Source organism: Leptopilina heterotoma, unplaced genomic scaffold, assembly GCF_015476425.1.
Source record: "Leptopilina heterotoma isolate Lh14 unplaced genomic scaffold, ASM1547642v1 Lhet_219, whole genome shotgun sequence".
NCBI lineage: Eukaryota > Metazoa > Arthropoda > Insecta > Hymenoptera > Figitidae > Leptopilina > Leptopilina heterotoma.
This window is the reverse complement of record NW_025110936.1, coordinates 698,935-721,690: the sequence shown is the minus strand read 5'-3', so window position 1 is coordinate 721,690 and position 22,756 is coordinate 698,935. Positions and strand designations below refer to the sequence as shown.

The 22,756-nt window shown below is 24.3% G+C and overlaps 3 protein-coding genes across 3 annotated transcripts in view; all 3 read left to right on the top strand.

Moving 5' to 3' along the window:
- The window catches only part of LOC122501933 (CKLF-like MARVEL transmembrane domain-containing protein 4), a 30,619-nt gene extending 18,446 nt beyond the window's left edge, over positions 1–12,173 (top strand). Inside the window, exons 2-4 of the mRNA XM_043611725.1 lie at positions 9,983–10,156; positions 10,284–10,391; positions 11,431–12,173. Of these exons, the coding sequence (XP_043467660.1) occupies positions 9,983–10,156; positions 10,284–10,391; positions 11,431–11,514 (366 nt within the window). The 3' untranslated portion in view covers positions 11,515–12,173. The remainder of the gene's footprint in view (positions 1–9,982; positions 10,157–10,283; positions 10,392–11,430) is intronic.
- Positions 4,756–9,019, top strand: LOC122501932. Its single transcript, XM_043611724.1, has 3 exons — positions 4,756–5,996; positions 6,321–7,880; positions 7,990–9,019. Exons 1-3 carry the CDS (start codon positions 5,446–5,448, stop codon positions 8,990–8,992), a joined length of 3,114 nt encoding a protein of 1,037 aa, XP_043467659.1. The 5' UTR covers positions 4,756–5,445; the 3' UTR covers positions 8,993–9,019.
- Positions 12,174–16,378: 4,205 nt separating the features above from the next.
- LOC122501938 lies at positions 16,379–22,387 on the top strand. Its single transcript, XM_043611729.1, has 5 exons — positions 16,379–16,490; positions 19,732–19,866; positions 20,947–21,150; positions 21,856–21,978; positions 22,219–22,387. The coding sequence occupies exons 2-5, from the start codon at positions 19,753–19,755 to the stop codon at positions 22,291–22,293; spliced, it is 516 nt and encodes a 171-aa protein (XP_043467664.1). The 5' UTR covers positions 16,379–16,490; positions 19,732–19,752; the 3' UTR covers positions 22,294–22,387.
- The last annotated feature ends 369 nt before the right edge of the window (positions 22,388–22,756 follow it).

The following is a 22,756-nucleotide window of genomic DNA, read 5'->3' as shown; positions in this document are numbered from 1 at the left end:
ATCAATTCCAATATATATAATATTTTTGCGATAAATTTATAACTTTATTATTATAACAATAAAAACAAAAAAATGTTTGTCACAATTTCAAAAAAATGTAAAATATATAATAATTACTTTGAGCTAAACTCATTAAATTGTCTGGGTTTTATGATCTGTATTTACGAATCTAATCCCAATTTTCCAAAATTCAAAATGGTGGATCCAATATGGAGGAAAAAATTCGCATTACTTTAAAAAGTTACTTTAAAGGACATTTTTTCCCAAAAAGGAAATTTAATTTTAAAGTTAGGAATATTGAAATAGAAAAAAGGAACGTAAAAGAATTTTTTTTCGATGCAATGAATTTATAATATATTTACAACTTATATCATATACACGAGTCAATCAATTCTTTTCTCAACGGTGACATAAATACTCTTCCATAGTATAGAAAGCAATAATTATTTCTCAAGTTTAAAAGTCTCTTGCATAATGATGACATTTATTATTATTATTCAAATTAAGTCCATTCTGTTCAGTGACAAAAAAAAAAAAACAAATTAGAAAGGAAACAGGAAAAAACAGTTAAAATCCAAAATTAATTTTTTAGTGTAGAAAATTTCCATTTTTATCGTTTTAAAAGAAATATAAAATTTAAAATTAATCTATTTACGAATTTTGTACAAATAACAAAATTTATAAATAATACCACAGTTGTTGACCTCTTTCTATTTATACATCCTGATTTCGTATACACTAATTAATGAGGAAATTCATAGCCTAATAAGAATTTGACTCGATGCCAAATATTGTCAATTTTTTAATAATCCTCTTACAAATTTCTTTTTTTAAAAAAGCAGAAAAAAAGTTCATTAATTTAATTACTGTCAGATGATTCATAACTTAATATCCCCTATATAGTATAAAAAGGGTAAAATAATTAAATCATAATACTTCAATTATCAGCTCATTTATCATTGCAGCATATTGAAAAATTCCTAACACACAATGAATTACTGTCTTTTTTTTATTTCATATTGTTATATTTTTTATAGCGATTTAAAATACGTGGTGCATCCTCTGATTATCTACCCACATTGCTTAGTGAATTACACACACGAAAGATAATTTTGAAGTCATTACATGCATCTTTCAATAAAGTATGTTATAAACGCTTTGCTTAATGACATAGATGACCCATAGACTAGAATATGCATAAATGATCCTATATATTATAATATCAGGGTTATAGGTCCGTACCGTAATAAATACGCACCCATTCTACATTTACTCTTATTTTTCCCTTTAATAATAACAAACTATTAAATCTTTACATTTCTTTTCAACTCTTTATGTTTTTCATAAAAATAATACCTTCTCGTGTGATGAGAATGCAAAAATAACCAAAAACATTTTTTAACGAGATGATAAAATAGAAAAAGTTTCTTTAAACTTCATGTCACGTTTGTTGTGTCTTTTCTCTTAAATGTCTAAAGTAACACATCCTATTCACTCTCGAGTCATATTTAGTGCATATCTACATAATTTTCAAATTATTACAAAAGAAGAAAGAAAAAAATATTTTCAAGAAAAAAAAGATTAACAATACAATATTATAAAAGAAAAGCGGAAAAGAACAATCTTTTTATTATAATAAAAGAACTAGCAAAACTATTTTCTTTATCATTGTTACTTTGAAAGATTTGCTTTTTGAAATTTAATGAAAATTCTTCATCTTTAAAAAATATAATTTTTCTTTAAATTTAATTATTTAAACAACTGGTATAGAAATCGCCAAGATATTTCTAATAACTTCATTCTAAATTTAAAAAAAATTTAATTAGGTATTCTTCAAATTTTCAATTAGAATTCTTCAAAAATACGATTATTGGCATATGAAAATAATTTTTGAAAGTAAACAAATAAATTCATTAAAATATTTAAGTTATTTCAATGAAATTCGACAAAATATTCAATTGTTTCAATTTTTTAAGTATATTTTCGGAAATACAATTTTAAAAAAAATTTTAATTACATTTTTTCTAAAAACAATTTTTCGAAATTTCAGAATGAAATCATTCAAAACTTCAATACTTTTTGTTAAACAAAAATTGAAAAACTTATTCTTATTTTTCTAGACGAATGAAAATTTCAAATAATTTCAATGAAAAACCTCATGAAATTTAATTATTTCTAAAAATTGCAACTGTACCTAATTCTTCCAAAATTCAATTATTTTTTTTTAGATTTTTTGAATAAAATTATTGAATTTTTAAAGAAAAATTTTAACTGCAATTTTTTAAAAATCAATTTCCATCAGAATTCAACGACGAGAATTGAATTATTTAAATAGAATAATTTTTATAAATTCAAAAAATAATGTATTTTCAAAAATATAATTATTTATAAATAATGTTTAAGGGAGTATTCTGGTCTATAGGCCTCAATTTCAGGCGTTTTTCCGAGTAGAATAAAAAAGAAAGTTTAACATTTTTAGTATTTACTTTTCTTGCAAGTTGTTTATTAATGTTTAAAGAGTACAAAAAAAAATTAGGAAACAAAATAATAAAAAAATTTAAAAGTTATAAACTGATGGAGTGGGGACTAAAAAAAAGAAAGTGCGTACTGGTTGACAGTGTGGAGACTTTTGTAATGTTCTAAAACAAAAAACTCAAAGAAATTCTTGATTATTAAAGGCTTTGCTATGGTCGGTACCTTGGAAAAGAAAAAATAAAATTTTTTAGCAAAATGGCGACGATTTAAAAAAAATGGTGTTTTTTGATTCTGTTTTTTAACTTTTTTGAATTTTTTAAAAATAGTAAAAAAAATATTTTTCAAAATCCAAGGTTCCGACCATAAAGAGATATACAAAGAACATTTCTGAAAAATTTGAAGTAAATCGGTTGAGTAGATTTTGAGTTATCGTGTCAACAAGAATTTTTTTCAATTCCCATTTCACCAGTTCATAACTTTAAAAATTTTTTATTATTGTTTTTCCTAATTTTTTTCTGTATTCTTTGAACAGTAATAAACAACTTTCAAAAAAAGTAAATATTAAAAATGTTAAACTTTCTTTTTTATCCCACTCGGAAAAACGCCTTAAAATTGAGGCCTCTAGACCAGAATACCCCCTTAAAGATGAAAAATAATTCTTTAAAATATAAAATTTCCAATTGTTTCAGTTTTTTAAAATTATTTTCAGAAATTCAAGTACATTTTCAAAAAATTTTAATCACTATTTTTCAAAAACCTAATTTTTCCAGAATTTCCAAATTAAATCTTACAAATTTCATTCATTTTTGTAAAATAAATATTTAAATACTTATTGTTCTTTATTTCCTTAAAATTTCGAAATGTAAAATGTACTTTTAATGTAAAACCAGAGGAAAAATTTTTTATGAAAAACTTTTAATTTTTAAGGAAGCTAACAAATGAATAATTTTTTTTATTTAAATATTACGATACTTTTACAGGAATTAGAATTTCAAAAAATAAAATTTAAAAACTTTTTTAAATTTAATTATTACTAAAGAATCCTACTTTAACACTTCTATATTATTTTCTAAAAATTTAACTTAAATTATTTTTGAAATCAATTCTTATCATAATTGAATTATTTAAATACAAAAATAAATAATTCATGGAATAATTAATTATTTTAAAAAATTGCAACTGTACCTCTTTATTGAGTTTTTGAAATTAATATTAAATTTTCTTACTCCTTTTATTTTATTATTTACAAATTAACTGTCAATTGACATAACAATTCAAACTATAAAACAAAAAATTGGAATAAAACAACACTAACTTCACGTGAGGACAGATTATGTCGATTATTATAATTTAATATTAAAATAAAAAGAATAATCAAGATACAGATTTAGAATATTTAAAAGATTATTAGTTATAAAGCAGAAAAGAAATTATATTTGAATCTATAATTTCATGCTTTCTTTTAATTCTCACTTAAAGGAGTACATGGAGTATTTAGTCGGTCTTTTTACTCATTTTCTTCATTACGATACTTATATTTAGCACTTGACATTCAGACACTAACAAGCGTTACCCCCCAAGATAGTTGGACATAAGTTCGCGAAAGTTTAACACAGACCTTCAAACCAATGTCCTTATTATTCTAATTATTCCTATTTAAATAAATTCAAACTTTGACAGGCTGTATAACTGAATACATTAATTAATTGCGACATTTAATAATTTATTTATTTCTTTTTAAAAATGTTCATGTTTCTTTCATCAATTTCTTTCTATTTTTTATCATTTTTCAATTTAAATCAATTTTGCTAAATTTTAACACTCACTTTTTCTAATGATATCAAATTGAGAGAAAAAAGTGCCATTTTCTTTTTGCTCATTTGTATCAATACAGTAATAAAAAAATCTTTGATGTTATTTAAGCTGCAACACTTTTTAATACCTTTTATAGTTTAGTGCAATTTTGTAATATTTGACAGAATATTAAAAAATAAGAGAGAATATTAAAATACAAGAAAGACTATTAAAATATATGACTATTAAAATATAAGAGAGAATATTATAATATTAACCAGAATATTATAACATTTAACAGAATATTAAAACATTAAACAGAATATTATAATATACGAGAGAATATTACAATATTAGAGAATAATATTATAATACAGAATATTATGTTAAAAGCATTTCTTGATACTTAATAATTTATTTCACTTTGTATATGAGTTTTATGTCGGTTTTATGAGAATTTACCGCTATATGACTTGAAAACGATTTGTTCTTGTGTATACAGAAAATAGAAGTCTAGAAAAGCATAGTATATAGGAAACAAGTCAGTGGCGACAGTGAGAATTCTTTCCATGTAGGTGAAAGTAAAATTCTTTCCACTATTTGCCAGTTGAATGTTTCCAAGTTCCAATAGTTAACACCTACAAGTGCATTCACCCTTCCCAATGTATATGACATTCCTCCTCTCGTTAAAGATGATTTCATAATTCATCATTAACCTTCTTCCTCACTCTCCCTCCCTCTCTATATACAGATCTATTATTACCACCTCTCAAACCTCGACAATCGTTCTGAATTGTCTCCGTCTATTTTCATTTCAAATTATATTCCTCTTTCTCCATTAAACAATTTTTCAACATTAAAACAAAAATCTAAAAATTGTACCTTCTTTAGTAGACCAAAAATTACATTATTAATTCCAATTAAACTATATTAATCCAAGTAATGGATGATAAAAAATAATTTTGCCACATGAGAAAAAAAAACCTTTTTTGAAAACAAAACTAGAGTTTCTGGTTCAAAGACCCCGCCATTTATGAAATAAGGAAAGACACATCCAGCGTGGAAACCTGTTTGATCAATGATATAGGCTTCTCAATCAAGTGTATATACGTATGCAGTGAGCGACTCGTCTAAGAATCAAACCCACACACAACTATATAAAATCTCACAAGAAAAATGTCAAGAAAATGGGTTAAGTGTCCAGTAAGCTGGTCGTTTTTAAACGAAAATATCGAAGATGTGGAACAAGTAAGTCTGAAACCGGAAATTCAACAACTACTTGGCTGTAAAATAAATGAGGACGTATTTCTTGAATATCCATTTGCATACGTTCCAGCAGAAATAGTGAAAAGACTCTCAAATAAATATCAATCGCCATTCGAAAAATTCAAGGATCAACTTGAATTATACAAAGATTCAACATTTTTAATCGGCTACGCCTCTAAGGAATTATCATCAAATGAATTTGTTATTTGCCTATCGGAAGTTGCACGTGATATGATGGTTCAAAGGAATAGAGATATTACCATCAAGATTCACGATTACGTAAGAATGAAAGTGGAAAAGATCCCTCGACACTGGAGTTCATTGGGAACTGAAGATGACCTTGACTCTACATTCCTTAAGAATGCAAGACCCTATTATGAAGTGGAAATTTCTTTGCCAATTTGTCACATAAAACAGAATCGTCAACTTCAAGATCGTGCCGTTGATGATATACGAGATGGGTATAATAGTTTTATTAATAAAAGCATTTTTTTACTTAAAAATAACTTTTTTTAACTACAAAATTTACTTTTATTAAGCTAGCAAAAAAAAACATTTCAAAGTTTCTAGATTATTCATAAAGTACTCTTTCACCTTAGAAGTAAATAAAAGTCATTAAAATTTTACAACTTTTTACATATTATCCATATAACAACTATACGAATTATTTATTCCCAAGTTGCAAAATTAATTCCTTCCCTAAGAAACAAAACTTATTCAGCAAAAAAAAACTACTAAAAATTCTTCATGGCAATCAAAATTATAATATTTAATCCCACTTTCAGATACGTGAAAATTGTCCCTCAGTACGAAACCTTCGATAACGTGAAAATGAATCTAATTTGCAAGGCAGTGCAGACAAATCTGATAAATCGGGAGAATTCCGTTCAAACATATCCTGGATATCCGAAAAATAAGTGGACCCAATATGAATACAATTGTTTCCCAACTGAAGAGTCATCAAAAAATGATCTGATTACACAAAAGGAGGAGAGCACAGAAAAAGAGGAAATCGACGAAACTGAAAAACAGACAACTAAAGAATCAGCAGACGAGGAGGAAATTCAATTAAACGAAAGAGAAGCAACATCTTTAGAATTATTTCTCACTAATAATCACATTGACGAAGTGACAGATGTCATTAGATACAATACAGCCATCAATCTACACACCGATGACATATTAAATCTCATTCAACACGTTAAAGAAGAATCAAAAATCAACAATCATAACAAACGCAAAGAGCTAATTTCCCTAATAAATTTAAATTTTACCAAGAACAAAATTATCGCCGACATTTCCTGGCATCCTGTTCTAAATGATGTTGTTGCAATTTGTTACCTTCACGAAAAAGAATCGAAACTAAAAAATTCCAGTGTCAATGAAGCGAGAAATAATTTCAATGATAGTGCTACTGATTTTCAATTAAATACCAGTGATAATAAAGAGATTGACACTGTGAAAGACGATAAGCTCGAAGAAGATAATTTAATGCAAGATCAGAAAGAAAATACAGAAACACAAAATAAGAATGAAGTCACCGACGATGATAATGAAGATAATATTGATGATCATGACAATTTCCTCGTAAACCAGGTATTAATTTGGTCCTGTTCAGATCCACTCTATCCAAAAATGATACTAGCAAGTCGGGATACAATTCGAGTAATTTCATTTTGTCCCTACAGACCGGATATCCTAGTTGGAGGCAGTTCGACCGGACAAATTGTCATTTGGGATCTTCGCGATTTACTAACAACATTGAAATTTAATGAAATTGTTTCTCAAGTTCCGATAATAAAACCAGTGGTTCTATCGAATCAGGAAACATACGACTTTCCAATAAAAGACATACAATGGTTACCCTCATGGTATGAAGTAAAAGTCGATGGTAGTTTAAAGAAATCCTTTACACAAAGTTTACAATTTGCAACAGCTTCTGACGATGGTATTCTATCAATTTGGGACCTTCGATGGCAAGTGATTTCAAGACCAACTTCAAAATCGAAAAAAACAAATATTGTCGAGTCATTTGATCCAAATAAATTGAATGGCATCCTACGACCAATTTATCAAATTCTTCTTCAAGTTCCGAAAGAATCTTGGACTTTCTCACCAACAAGTATTTGTCTACCTTTTATGAAGGATGGAAATTTAGGAACTAAGGATTTTGATGACAGAACCAATGAATTATTAAAGAGATTTTTGGTGGCAACTGCTGAAGGTGAAGTTATTAATTGCTCTTGGGTGGGACAAGAATTCGAAGCAGAATCATCTTCTATGGAAAAATGCAATTTTCTAAGTCGTTCTACGATTCACGATGGACCCGTGTTGGAAATCTCTAGGTAAATCTTTTTGCCTCCTTTCCATTGTCTTCCAATTTAAGAAATCGAAATTTATTTTCAAAAACTACATATTTTAAATACTTTTACAAGAATACTTTTTTCAATACAGATGTCCATTTTTGGAGGACGTGATACTAACAATCGGAGGGAGAATTTTTGCAATTTGGAAAGACGACTACTTAGATTCTCCTCTACTCTGGAGAAAGAGACACTGTTCATACACTTCCTGCTGTTGGAGTAGTAGAGCAGGAATTTTTCTCCTCGCCAGAATCGATGGTGAACTTGAAATTTGGGAAATAACGAGAAAAACACAAGAGCCAATTTATCTACAATTCATTTCAACTGGACCAATAACAGGCCTCTATTCACGTCTATCGTCCAAAATAATTGGAATCTGTGATCGAAACGGAGGCTTTCGAATTTTTGCCGAACCAGAAGAATCAGATGAAGAATCCCTCGAAAGAATTGAATGGTTCGAGGAATTCGTCTGGAGAGAAGTAAAAAGAAAAAGAAATTTCTTTCTCTGGCAATTAGATTTTCTAAAAACAAATCCCACAGCTTTAGAGAGGAAAAAGGCACGAGCTGCCGATGAAGTCAGAAGAAGACATCAAGAGGCGAGGGAAAAATTCCAAAGAGAACAAGAAGAATTATCAAGACTTGAAGCTGAGAAAAAAGCTCGAATGATCAAGAAACCAAAAGCTGAAATCTGGAAATCTCGTGATCATGAAAGAATGAAAAAAATTCTCCTCAAGAAAAAAGGTTTCAATCCTGTTAAATTAGAAAACAGTAGATTACCATTGGTTCAACAGGAAAACGACAGAAATTTAAAACTAAAAAAAGCTCAACATGAATTGTCCAAAAAGGAAAAATATTTCAAAAATCTTTTGTCCATGAAATTACCATGTGTTACCAGAAAAGAAAAATCGGATCTAAAAAATACTCCTATTACAAATGACATCGAAAAAGAAGAAAAAAATTATAAAGAAGAATTTTATAAAATTCAAAACGAAGCTCTTCAAAAATTACACGAAACTTCTTTTGTTCCAAAATTTGATTGGAACACTGCCATGAGAGAAGGAAGGCGCAGAGAGTTGTTGGTGAAAATAGATTGATTTACAAAATTTTATGATACGAAACAAAAACATATTTTACAGCTTTTCTTTAAGTAGAAAAGTAACTAATTTATTATAAATAAATTCTTTAATTATAGAATTAAAAATTAAAATTACTAATTTCTCTAGTTATAAATTAATTAATACTTCTTATCTTGTAACAAAATAATAAAAAAAAGTTACTTAAATTATAAAAAAATATATACCTATAATTATCAAGATGTCAATTTTTCTCCTCATTATTTTAAAGATTAACAAAATAGAAATTGAGTAAAATCCTTGTGTGAGGCGTAAATAAATACACATAAATATATATATAGGTATAAAGGTATATTTACAAGTTAAATGTTTAGCATAAGCTCGACAATGACTGTATGGAGCGATAAGATAAGCGAATCTTCCACACATTCTGCTTTTGTAAGAAACACAATTTGCGGTGTGAAAAAAGAAGAAATTCGCACTTTATGTTATACCGATACAATTCCTTTTTAAAAAAAACTAGATTAAACTTAGTTCCCATAGAGGGTTTTTTTAAAAAAATAAGATACATAACAAGTTATTCCTGTCGGGCAAATCTAAATTACGTATTAAAAAAAATTATTTTCTTCACGTACAACTTTTATCATTCGAATTACTCGAAATATTTTTTTTTCTTTTCTCATATAATTAATACAATAAATAAATATAAGTTTAAAACTAAAACAACTACAATTTTTGCTAATATACTAAAATTTCTAGCTGTTCCAGATTTTTTTTGTCAAATGTAAAACTATTTTTTTAAAATTTATAATTTCAATTTAGATAATTTTAGTTTATTTTCATGTCTGGGTATTAATAGAAATTTTTTTCGTACAATATTTTACGGAACTGTTTGTTAAATAATTTTTATTAAATTATCCAACGTTAAAAGAAGAAGTTAAGACGTAAAATTTATATCTTTTTGTTCAAATTTCATGAAACGAAATATATTGAAATTGAATTATTTTTCAGCTTCTCGGATTAATTGCAATGATCTGTGTTGGTGCGCCTTATCGACTTTCGTCAGCTCATTGGTTCCTTTTTGTTGGATCAGTAGCGTTTATCATCACCTTCTTCTTAATTGTTATCTACGCTTTTAATCTCAGAGAATCTACAAAATATCCTCTTCAAATGGTGTTATCTTGGGTAAGATATTAAATTTTTAATTCAATTTATTTTAATTACTTATATATTAAATGTTTCGATGTTAATTTCAATTATAAAAAAAAATTACATAGAATAAAAGAATTAATTATTGTAATACATTTTTCAGGAAGTAATGTATACAGCTGGAATAACATTTTTCTACTTCACTGGGTGTCTTGCCGTTCTAATATCATACTCAGGGTATCGCGGTAATGGATCTGCAATAGCTGGAGGAGTGCGTATAAATTTATTTAATTTTATTGAACGACGTATAATTATATGAAATATAAATAAATAATTATTTTTGTTATAAAAAATTTATTAATATTTATTTATAATTAATTAATAAATAAATATTAAATAAATAAAATAAAAAAAGTAAATAAATTATCTCTAATAATTATGTATTATATTTCAGCATATTATTAAAAATTTATTTATTTGAACATAAACGGGTTTCAAAATTAGAAAATTTATAAAAAAAATGTTTAATATTATTAAACACTATACTACATAATAAATATAAAATATGAATAAATATTTATTTTTATTACTTTACGATAAATTTTTATCTAGAAACATTAGTAAATTATATTTATATATATTTATTAGTATTAATATTAAAATAGACTACAAAATAAAACAGACTTTTTTTCTTCGAAAAAATTCTACAAAAAATGTAATTAATTCAAATGATTGATATTATAATTCAAATAATCTAATAAATTTCTAATAATAGTATATAAATACCATTTCTAATAAATATTTATTTAACAGTAGTCAAATAACCGATGATTTGAATTAAATACATTTTCTGTATTTCTTATTCCTAAAGAAAAAAAGAAAAAAGCTTTTCTTACTTGGTACCCTATTTCTCTAATTATTTTTCTATCAAAATCATTTTTCTCTAACATTCTTTTTTCACTCATTTTTTCTTATCAAAAAATTCAAAAAACAAATTTTTACAAATCTGATCAATAGATTCTTTGCACCCAAAAAAAATATATTTTGCTCAGAGCTTACTTCTTTTCTTTATTTATTTCAAACAAATTTTCGAATAAAAATTTTCTTTGATTCAAATAAATTTTGTTTTATTCAAATAAAATTTTTGTTTGGTTTAAATAAAACTGTTATTTGTGTCAAATATAATCTTTTTATTTAATTCAAATAAATTTTATTTCGTCTAAATAAAATTTTCCTCTGCGTATAAAAGAAAAATTAAAAATATTATTTTATTACCAAATAAAAAACTAATAAAACTTATTCTATTTCAGGTATTCGGATTACTCACAACAGTGGCATATGGTTTAGGATCATTTTTACTATTCACGGAATACAAGGCCATGACTTCCCAATGAGAAGTCAAAATTCACACCGAAAGGAGTATTTAACACTTTTCATCATTCGAAATAATCCTGCCTTAATTTCAAGGATTCATGAGAAATCCATAAAAGTCTCAAAGTCAAACGAAATGATTGTCTAAGGACTTAAAAAACAAAATGATTCAAACAAAAAATAGTACCAATGTGCCTTACTGTCCTCGCTGACCTTCAAAGTCTTGCTCTACGATTTCAATAAATAATTCCATAAAATTTGTACAAAAAAAACTTATATTAACCCCCAGACAGGAAAATACAAAAAAAAGAAATTGTATTCCTTTAAAAAAAGATTTCCAGAAAAATCTTTTTTCCTCGAAAGTAAATTTTGTAAAAAATTTTCATTTTTGGAAAAATGAAACAAAAATTAAAATAGTAAGAAAATGAAAATTTTGCGACATTCGGAGATAGAATCAATTATTGTAGAATATAATTTAATATATTTAATTTAATAAATTTGATAAATATAAAAAATTTAATTAAGTATTAATTATTATTTTCGTCTGGGAAAATTGAAAAAAATATTAATTTTTGTGCACAACGACTTATACTAATTGTTATAAACAGAAATCGTGGAAATTGAACCAAAGCTCTTATGCGTCTAGAAATTGCATAATGTTCGTTTCACATTGACAATCCTCCATTAAAAAACAAAGTTTCCTATATCAATTTTAGTTTATTTAGTTATATATATTTTTTTCAATTACTATAATGGCTTGTAAAAATTTCACCAAGCCAATCTCAAACCACTTTATTTCAAAAGTGCCACTTTTCTCTATTCTTTTTAATTTCCGTTTCTTTCCACTTATTAATTTTCATTTTAGAGAAATAAAGTGTAATATTTATTTAAAAAAATATTTTTCGTCCAAAATAAGTATTAGTTTCCAAAAAAATTCCCAATAATTATAAATAATAAATAAATAAATAATAAAAAATTCAAATAAAAAAATTATTTTTCTAACCAAAAAAAATATACATATTCTAAAAAAATAGTTAAGTTTGTTATTTATTAATTTACATATAATTACAAATTATCACAAAATAATACAAAAAAGTATTTAATAAAAAAATATTTTAGAAAAAATATTCTTAAACGGAGAAAAATATTTATTGTAAAGTATTTAATAGAAAAAAATGTTCAATAAAACATATTTTTGTAAAAACTACTTGATAGATTCAGTGTATAAAATATTTGATAAAGAATATAATAAAGAAAATAGTAAAGAAAAATATTTGAAAGAAATATTTAATAAAAAAAAATATTCGAAAGAAATATACAATAATAAACAAATTTCATCAAATATTTCATATTATTCATTCACTTTTGCTTTCTCATAGAGAAAGGATTGTATTTAGATATGTAAAATAAATAATTTCGGACGAAAAATTAGAAATTACCCCAAAAATAAAAAAGAATTCAAAGAAAAATATATTTTTTAAGGCACTTAAAATAAAATGTATCCACTTAATGTCATAATCACTATATAATTTCGAAAAAAAAATTCAAACCCGTCCAATGCAACTACTAATAATAATTAGGATTGTCAGATTTTTAATTACACATTTTTCACAAGATCCTAAATGTCTCTAGGATATATATATATATATATAAATATATAAATAATATAAAAATATAAATATTTAATAATTAAAATATAAAGCATTGTTATTAAAAAAGAGAAAAGAAATTTGCGTTTAGTACAATCGTCAGTCGCTGACTTACAAATACGATTTAAAACAAAGAAAATTCTGAATCGTCAGCGGAAATTATTTTGTTTTCTATATAATATTGAAAGTACAATTTTTTATACTATAAATTACAAATTGAAGAACTGTATAGATAATCCGCACACGATTTACAGAATTTTTCTCTATATAAAAATAGGGAAACTCGAATCATAATGATACTTAATCTTGATATGAAACTTCTTAAATGTTATTACGTAAGTGATTATTTATGTAAAGCACCGACACGAGTCTTGTAAATAAAGATGTCGTACAGGTTTTGAACAAGAACAATTATCATTAATTATGTATTGTAATGGAGTATGAATATAGTCATAAATAATTGTTGAAATCATTAAGAATTCATAATATTAGACGAAAAAGAAATGTACCTAAGCTTTCACATAATGAATTTTCTAATATTTTTTTTCTTCTTTTAATTTTATTAATTAAGCCTACATAAAACTTTTTATTAACTTTCTTTAAGTTCCTATATACATGCCTGTATAAAAATGTTTCTCGAATTTCAATCTACGTTATAATCTCAAATTTGAATTCAAATAGATTTCCTGAATATAAAACAAATTCCTATAAATTTATATTGATAGTCATTAAAATAATAAAACGAAATACTAATTGATAAAAATCAATTTTCAAAATAGAACCTAGGAACCTATATAAGAACCTATATAGGAACTTGCAAAAGAACCTATATAGGAAGAATGAATTATTGAAAAATCGAGAACTGCATTTATATATCTGTTAAAAAGAAATTTTCGCGTTTTTTGTTATTTATTAAAAAGAGAACTATTAAATATTAAGTTAAGGTCATCAAGTGTGTCCCATTATGTATATCCATTTTGACATTTTCCTTTTTTTTTATTTTCCAAGTGTATTTATTCCTGAACAATGGACAATTAATAAAACTTAACGCCGAAGTGAATAGTGTTTTATTAATTTTACGAATTTATTTTCAATGCGTCATTTAAAGATAGAAAAAATAACCTCATCACGATCGACCAAAATAAATTCCACGTATTACAAAATATGTTAATTATTAATTGGATAAAGTTATTTAGAAGAAGACCATGGAAATTACAAGAGCAGAAAAGCTCCTTGAATTTATAAAAAAAAAAGAAAAAACTTCTTGGACTTTCCGGAAGTGTATCTATTTCGTATATAAGGAAACTTGAAAAAAAAATTGCCTGACCATAATGGAATCGATCTACTGTGCGTCGATAAAATCACACCTCTCGATTATAATCTGTTATAAATTATACAGATGGATAATTTTCTTAGAAACTTTTCAATAGAACGTATATTTTTTTTATTTTGTGATAACAAAATAATAAAAATTGAATCTTTAAAAACAAATTACTCATTAGTTTTCAGAAGTTCATTTTTTAAAAATTTTATTACATATAGACCTAAAATTAGTTCATACAAACAGAGATAATGCTTAATGTGAAGAAATTAATATAATTATTACATTTGAAATTTATTGATTTTTAATTATAGGAAAAGCCAGAAAATTTAATCTTCTGTTTGAAGAAACTAATATTTATTCTTAAAGTCTAATTACTTTTCTGATATAAATAAAAAGTTTAATTGACTTCAATTTCTATTTTCTTATATTTTATTTACATTTTGTTTATATTTTATTTACATTTTATTTACTTACTTAAGTATTTATATATAACTTGTAACATTTTGTTTACTTATGTTTTGGCTCCATTTGTTTATTTTGGTTTGATTTGCCTTTTGTTTACATTTTTGAACTTATTTATATTTCATTAATTTAATTTATGTTTATTTATGTTTCATTTACCTCTTATTTACATTTTATTTACTTACTTAAGTATTTATATATAATTTGTAACATTTTGTTTATTTACGTTATATTAACATTTTGTTTACTTTTGTTTTGGCTCCATTTGTTTATTTTGGTTTGGTTTCCATTTTGTTTACATATTTTTACTTATTTATATTTTACTAATTAAATTTTGCTTATTTATGTTTTATTTACCTCTTGTTTACATTTTATTTACATTTTATTTACCTATTCAAGTATTTATATTTAATTTGTAACATTTTGTTTATTCACGTTTTATTTACATTTCGTTTACTTATGTTTTGGCTCCATTTGTTTATTTTGGTTTGATTTGCATTTTGTTTACATCTTTTTACTTATTTATATTTTATTCATTAAATTTTGCTTATTTACGTTTTATTTGCATTTTGCTTACATCTTATTTACATTTTGGTTATTTATTTATAAATTACATTTGCCTTCATTTTTTATTTACATTTTGTTTAATGTTTGTTTATTAATGTTTTATTTGCATTTTCTTTATATATACCTTTTGTTTACTTATATTTATATTTATTTGTTATATTTTGTTTGCATTTTGTTTAATTACTTCTTCTTCACATTTTTTTACTTCTTTACTTATTTATTTGTTGTATTTTCTTACATTTGGTTTATTTACGTATTGTTTACATTTTTCTTACTTATGTTTTGTTTTCATTTTGTTTATATTTACGTTTTATTTACATTTCGTTTACTTATACTTTGTTTACTGTTTTTAATTTACGTTTTGTTTACATTCTGTTTAAATAATTAATATTTTATTTGTTACATATTTTGTTTGCACTTTGTTTATTTGCGTCTTCTTTACATTTTTTTTACTTATTATTTACTTAATTATTTGTTACATTTTGTCTTCATTTTGTATATTTCTGTTTTGTTTAAATTTTTTTTACTTATAATATTTTATTTATTATATTTTATTTGCATTTTGTTCATTTACGTTTTGTTTAAATTTTGTTCACTTATTTACAGTTTTTTTTTGCATTTCGTTTATTTTCTTTTTTTATTTACTAAGAAAGTATTCTATTTCATTCAATTTAGAATTTTTTTCCAAGCCCTAAATTTGATAACAATATTAATTTTTACCCTCACCTATACACAAAGAAATTATAAAATTCAAAATAAATAACAAAAAAAAAAGTGACCCTGTTATAATCGGTTTTTTTTTTCATAAAAAGTGGTCGCGCGCGCCTTAATTTTTTTGCAGCACGAAAGTATATAAAACAATTCGTTGGTGTGCGTGGGTTGATGATATCATCGATGACGTATAGAATATTGTGTAGTAACGGGTGTATGGTTTGTGAAGGAAGATCTTTTAGTTTCAGTCAATCGCGAGCAGTCGACCAGATTTCCCGCCTTTAAGGTCAGTCTGTCATTGGTCATTCATGTATATAAATATATTATAAACACTACTGATTTTCCTAATTATTTTTCTTTTTTAAATATTTTAAAACATTTAAAAACCGGTGTCAATTTCAATGGCTTCGCATACAGTTTCCCTTTAAAATTTCAATTCGCATTGCAAAATATTTTTTATGCCAAAAGGATCAATTCTTCAGTCGCAGCATTTTTTACTATTTTTCAAACTTTCATTCAATTTCAAAAAAATTCTATTTTATTTTCCCCAATATCAAAAATTACTATACCTACTAAAATTAATAAATTTAAAAAACAAATTAAAAATAAGTGAAATCAACGAAATTTCAAAACAAAACAAAAATTTAAATCTACCAAAAAGAAATCTTGATGAAAATACAAAAAATTGAAACTGAAACAAGTTTTTAATGCGGAAAAAGGAAAAGTTTTTTACAAAATTATTTATAATTGACTAATTTGGTTTTTTATTTGTTTTTTTTTTCTTCGCAACAATTAATATATGTAAAAAAAAGTGGAATTTAAAAAATTGTTTACATGTGATTGATGTATATAATACGTATGGTGGTGTCGTGCTTAAAAATAAACCGTGATGACGCCTTGTTATTTCGCGTTCTAAGAAAATACCATTGGATCACCTCGCGAAAAGGAAATTTGGTACATTATTCGAAGTTTATTTCTTTTCGGAATCCGATGATCTCAATCTCTCTCCCGAAAATTTTAATTTACAATATTCTATATTTAAAATAAACGAAACGTTCAACATTTTAAATAAATACACGTCACTTTTCCGGGCAGATGAAAATAAATGCCATCCTTTGAGGAAATAGCCATTCAATTCCAAATTATTATCAATTAAATAATCAGTTTTTCTAAGGATATCAAATTGAGACAAAAAATGAATCAAAATTGTTGCGGTGCAACAATTTTAATTCATTTTTTGTCTCAGTTTGATATCCTTAGAAAAACTCTAAAATAAACATTTTCGAAACTTAAAATTTTTCTCTAAAAAAAGGAAAATCAAAAGTACATGGAAAAATTCAGTAAATAAAAATAAAGAGAAAAAATTTTAATTTACCGATTTACATCTGACAAATAAAAATAGAAAATGACAATTGATTAGCGGCGTATATTAAAAATTACTATTAAAAAATATGAGTAATTTGTCAAGCATTCTTGATTGAAAGGTTAAAAAATAAAAAGTGATTATATTGAAGATTCTACTGTCATATATTTTTACATCGATGCTGATTCAGAACATGTTGTTTACACTTTTTTTATATGTATACATATATGTATACATATAGTGCGCGCAACACCTGTTGGCTAAGCGAGTATACATACAATATCAAAATACTTCTTCTTTGAAAAACTTTATATTTATTTCTTTTTTGAATTTTTTAAAATAAATTTCCTAAATTTAATTAAATTTCATTATTTTAGCAATCTGAGAAAATTTGCAATCAATGGAAAGCTTCATATGAAATTTATTACCGCCAGTATTGATTGTTGAGACGCGCCTTAGAGACGCGACTATGGGAGTGCTTTAAATATATATACGTATATATTGTATATATCTGCAATTCTTTATACACTGTATCAGATAACGTAAAGAAATACAATATAAATATGTATATAGAAAATTTCATTTTATTTTAGGAAAAAGAAAAGAAAAAAAACTTAAAATATTTAAATATTTGCAAAATTTTGCAATTTTTAGATTTTAGGTTTATAATTTTGCAAACAAATTATAATCAACTTTTTTTATTTTTCGAATAATAATATTAATTATCATTGGTATTAATAACATTAATACCAATAATATTAAAGTTGAGACACATTTTATTAAATTAAATTTTTTTTATATTATAAAAAAAAGAAATTATTTCTTTAATTAAAAATTAAAATTGATTTGGCAAAAAAAAAATGTTAAGTAATCAATAGTGGTTATTTTGGTTGTGTACGAAACATGGAGACTACTCCTGCTTTCTTCGCTATATGTAGGTCGCACCTCCAATAATCTCGACCTTGTCCCTCTTTCAACGTGAATACAGCATGCTCGCATTGCTTTTGACCAAAGACTTAAATAAAAGAAGGAAGTTACATTGTTTTTAATGACTGTAATAAGTGCAGAAAATAGCCCAGATTCTTTTCGCATTAATCACATGTAACCTTTAACGAATTTTTCAACTAATTTTAATCGACCTACACTCAGCAAGGAAAATTATACCTTCAACTTGAAGGTAGTAGACGAAGACGAAGACGAAGAAGAAGAAAAAAAAACAAACAATTACTGATGATTAAAGAGTTATTTCCTTTTAATTTCATCCATTACGATTATAATTTTCTATTTTCGAAATATCAACTTTAAAAACAACTCATTTCTCCAAATAATGTAGAAATTAAAAAAATATTAAAAAAGAAAATAAACTTTTCTTCTTTCACAAAAATAGATAATTTTGCTTCTAATGAACGAAATATTTTTCGATATTTATAAAAATTATTAAACTAAAATAGAAAATATTACAATATTTAAGTTAGAAAATAATTTTTTAATTATAAAAAACAAATAAAATTCAAAAAACAGTAATAAAAATATCGTCGTTCATATCGTAATTCTATGGACATTTTATGAACAAACAATTGAAATATTTTAAATTAGATACAAAGTTTCAAATTATGTTTATGTTTTAAAAAATTATATTTCAACGAAATTGAATTGTAATTCATTATTTACTTAGAAATTAATTTTTAATTACAAAAACAATATTTTATAAATAATAAAATTTAAAGTAAAAGAAAAAAATATCATCGTTCATTTCAACTTTCAAAACTTTAGGAAAATTAATTCAGTACTAAAAAAATTGATAAAAAAACAGTAAAATAACTCTGAAAGTAATAAAAAAAAGTAAATAATAATAAACAAAAACATAAAAATAATAATTTTTTAAATAAAAATCACATTCAAAAGATTAAAATCACATTCAAAAATACATGGTGACTCAGAACTTATAATAACTTAATTCGGTTTGATAAGAATTATAAAAGAGCATAATTTTTTCACATATAACGAGATTATTCATAATCATACATATAGGAAGAATATTTTTTTACAACTTGAATTATTATCGACAATACCTAAATGAGTCAAAAAATTCGTCACCTATTTTATTATTATTATTGTTATTGAAAAAAAATGCCTAATGAAATATTTTTTTAATTAATTTCAGCAAGTAAATTAAGGCCTAAAAATGTCTCATTCCGTGACAATTCGAACACAAACTGTGACCAGCAGTTCATCAGCTATCATCATTAATACTGGCTACTTGAAATCATGGAGTGGACTTTTAAAAGTCCTTGAATTGGTATGTGTGTTTAAATGCAAATTTCAATAAAAATTATCCTATGACACATTATTTTAAAATTCAATTCATTTCCAAATGAAATTCCTACATGAGATTTTTTTAAAGCACCTTAATAATAGTTCAATTGTATGCTAATTGTGTTATTTGGTTTTTGTTTTGATAATTATGAAACCAAAATAATTATAATTAGAAAACAATTTTTTATAAGTAAAAATATTCCATAAAATTTTGCGCTATTTATTCACTACTTACTTCCTGTTTATTTCTATTTATTTCCTATTTATCTTCCATTTATTTTCTATTTATTTTTATAAAATTTTGTTTGTTCCTATTTATTTCCAATTTCTTTCTATTCATTTTCTATTTGTTCCTATTTATTTTCGATTTTTCCCTATTTATTTGCTATTTGTTTCTATTCATTTCCCATTTATTTTCTATTTATTGTTATTTCATTTACTTGTTCCTATTTATTTCCTATTTTGTTTCCTATTAATTTTCTATTTATTTTCAATTTATTCCTACTTATTTTCTATTTGTCCTTAATTATTTTCTATTTGTTCCTATTTATTTCCTTTTTATTCCTATTTATCTCCTATTTGTTTATTCTATTTGTTCCTATTTATTTCTTATTCCTATTTATTTTACAATTATTCCAATTTGTTTCTGTCTATTCTCTAGTTATTCCTATTTATTTTCCATTTATTCCTATTTGTTTCTATCTATTCTCTATTTATTCCTATTTATTTTTATCTATTATCTATTTATTCCTATTTGTTTCTATCTATTCTCTATTTATTCCTATTAATTTTCCATTTATTTCTATTTGTTTATATCTATTCTTTATTTATTCCTATTTATTTTCCATTTATTCCTATTTATTTCCTATTTATTGCCTATTTGTTCCTCCTTATTTCCCATGTATTCCTACATTTATAGAAAAAATATTGTTACTATTGAAAAAATTTATCAAATGCTACTCTTATACTGAATGCTTATAATTTTAAATTTAAAATTTTTTTTAATGATATTTTCAATTTTTTTCAACGCAATTTTTAATGTGTACAAATTTATTATTTACAGGCACTGGGAATAGTATGTGTTGGACTAATGGGATATTTATTCGATAACTATTACCTCATTGGTTATAGTTATTCCTATACTATGATTCCACCTTCACTGTTTTACTTTTTAATAGTTACAACATTTATGATAACAACCTTCATATTACTATTAAGTTTCACAGCATCAATTTCGACAGAATCTATTTTAACAAAAACCGTTTTCGTAAGTATTTTTCGTGATTTATTAAATACTCCAAAATAGCATGAAAATATTGAGTCAAAATACAAGAAGCAGTATTTTCACTCCAAAAAAAAAGAAAAGAAAAATTTATTTAATTGAATTTTTATTTTTATGTCATTTTTATTTAAATGAATTTAAAAAATCATTGCCTAATGTTATTATTATTACATTATACTCTCTAAATCCGTATTTGTCACTTTTGACTAATTTTTATTCAAATCCCCTAATTGGTTTAGTAGAAAACTGCTAATTAATTTTTTGAGACTACGTATTAATTTATTAAATTATACTAATTTAAAAATTAGCCTTATAACAAAGGAATTCGTAGCATTCTACTAAAAATTAGTAGTTCTTGATTTAAAATTAGTAGTTTTTGATTAAAAAAAAATATTAATTAAAAAAATTAAATTAAATTAAATTTATAAATAAATTAATTAATTTTTTAATTAAATTATTAATTTTATTTTAAATTAGTGGATTTTACTAAATATACTAGATTTGACTCAAAATTAGTCAAAGTGCTTACTAATTAATTTAGTGAACGAATCGGTCCTATTTCGTTAGTCAAAAGTGACTAATTCAGAATTTAGAGAGTAGTTAATTATTTAGAGAGTAAATTAATATTAATTAATATTAATATTATTATTGATTACATAATAATTATAATTCTTTAAAATAAAATTTCAGGAACTAATTTATCACGGACTAGCATGTTTACTGATATTAATTACGGCAGTGGTTCTCTTTATAAAAATGGACAAAAGAGTGATTCGATCAACAGAACAATACAATCTACTTTTAGCATCAGCCGTAAGTATTGCAACAAAAAATTTATAAACTCCCTCACTAAAACTAAACTAAACCTGAACCCCACTTTTTGAAGAATTAGATTTTTTCTGATATTTATAAAGAAGATGTTTAAATATTGAGATAATTCCCATAAAATGGGAGAATAATAACAAGAAAAAACAAAAAAATAATGACTCAAATTATACGGAATGAATTTAATTATGATTTTCAATTATTGTGTATAATAATTAATTTTTTCAGATCTGTGCACTGGTCAATGCAGTTCTCTACCTCTTAAGTGTCATCATCGCTTTCCGTTCTTACAGAGGATTATAAAAACATTGATGATGGTTTGACACACACATAAAGTCTTTTTTTTTTAATGAAAATTTTAATTTAGTAAATAAATTTTACCATGACCATATAGAAATAATTGGATGACAATTTAAAAACACGAATTTTCCACTTTTACAGAGCATTAGAACGATTTTCTAATTTTAAAAATTGTATTAAATATTTTATCCTACGATTGAACCTCTGTAAGTGGAACGTGAATAAGATGAAATCAACATTTTTATCCCATCTGAGTGAATTACACTAATCTCATTTTAGCGGATTTCATAAAACAAATTTTTACAAATTCAAATCAACAAACAGTAGAACCTCATTCAACTTAAAGTTACTCAGTATTTTAAGTTTTAAAAAAGCCATTAATCATAAAAGTCCTATTTTATAAATTTTTTTTTTATAAAAAAATCGCAATATTATAATTTCTATTTATACACTATGGAAAAAATAT

Coding starts and splice junctions, on each gene's coding strand:
- LOC122501932 (XM_043611724.1), top strand. CDS start 5,446: ATGTCAAGAAAATGGGTTAAGTGTCCAGTAAGCTGGTCGTTTTTAAAC. Junction 5,997..6,320: donor GTTGATGATATACGAGATGG/GTATAATAGTTT, acceptor TCCCACTTTCAG/ATACGTGAAAATTGTCCCTC. Junction 7,881..7,989: donor CCCGTGTTGGAAATCTCTAG/GTAAATCTTTTT, acceptor TTTTCAATACAG/ATGTCCATTTTTGGAGGACG.
- LOC122501938 (XM_043611729.1), top strand. CDS start 19,753: ATGTCTCATTCCGTGACAATTCGAACACAAACTGTGACCAGCAGTTCA. Junction 19,867..20,946: donor TTTTAAAAGTCCTTGAATTG/GTATGTGTGTTT, acceptor TATTATTTACAG/GCACTGGGAATAGTATGTGT. Junction 21,151..21,855: donor TTTTAACAAAAACCGTTTTC/GTAAGTATTTTT, acceptor ATAAAATTTCAG/GAACTAATTTATCACGGACT.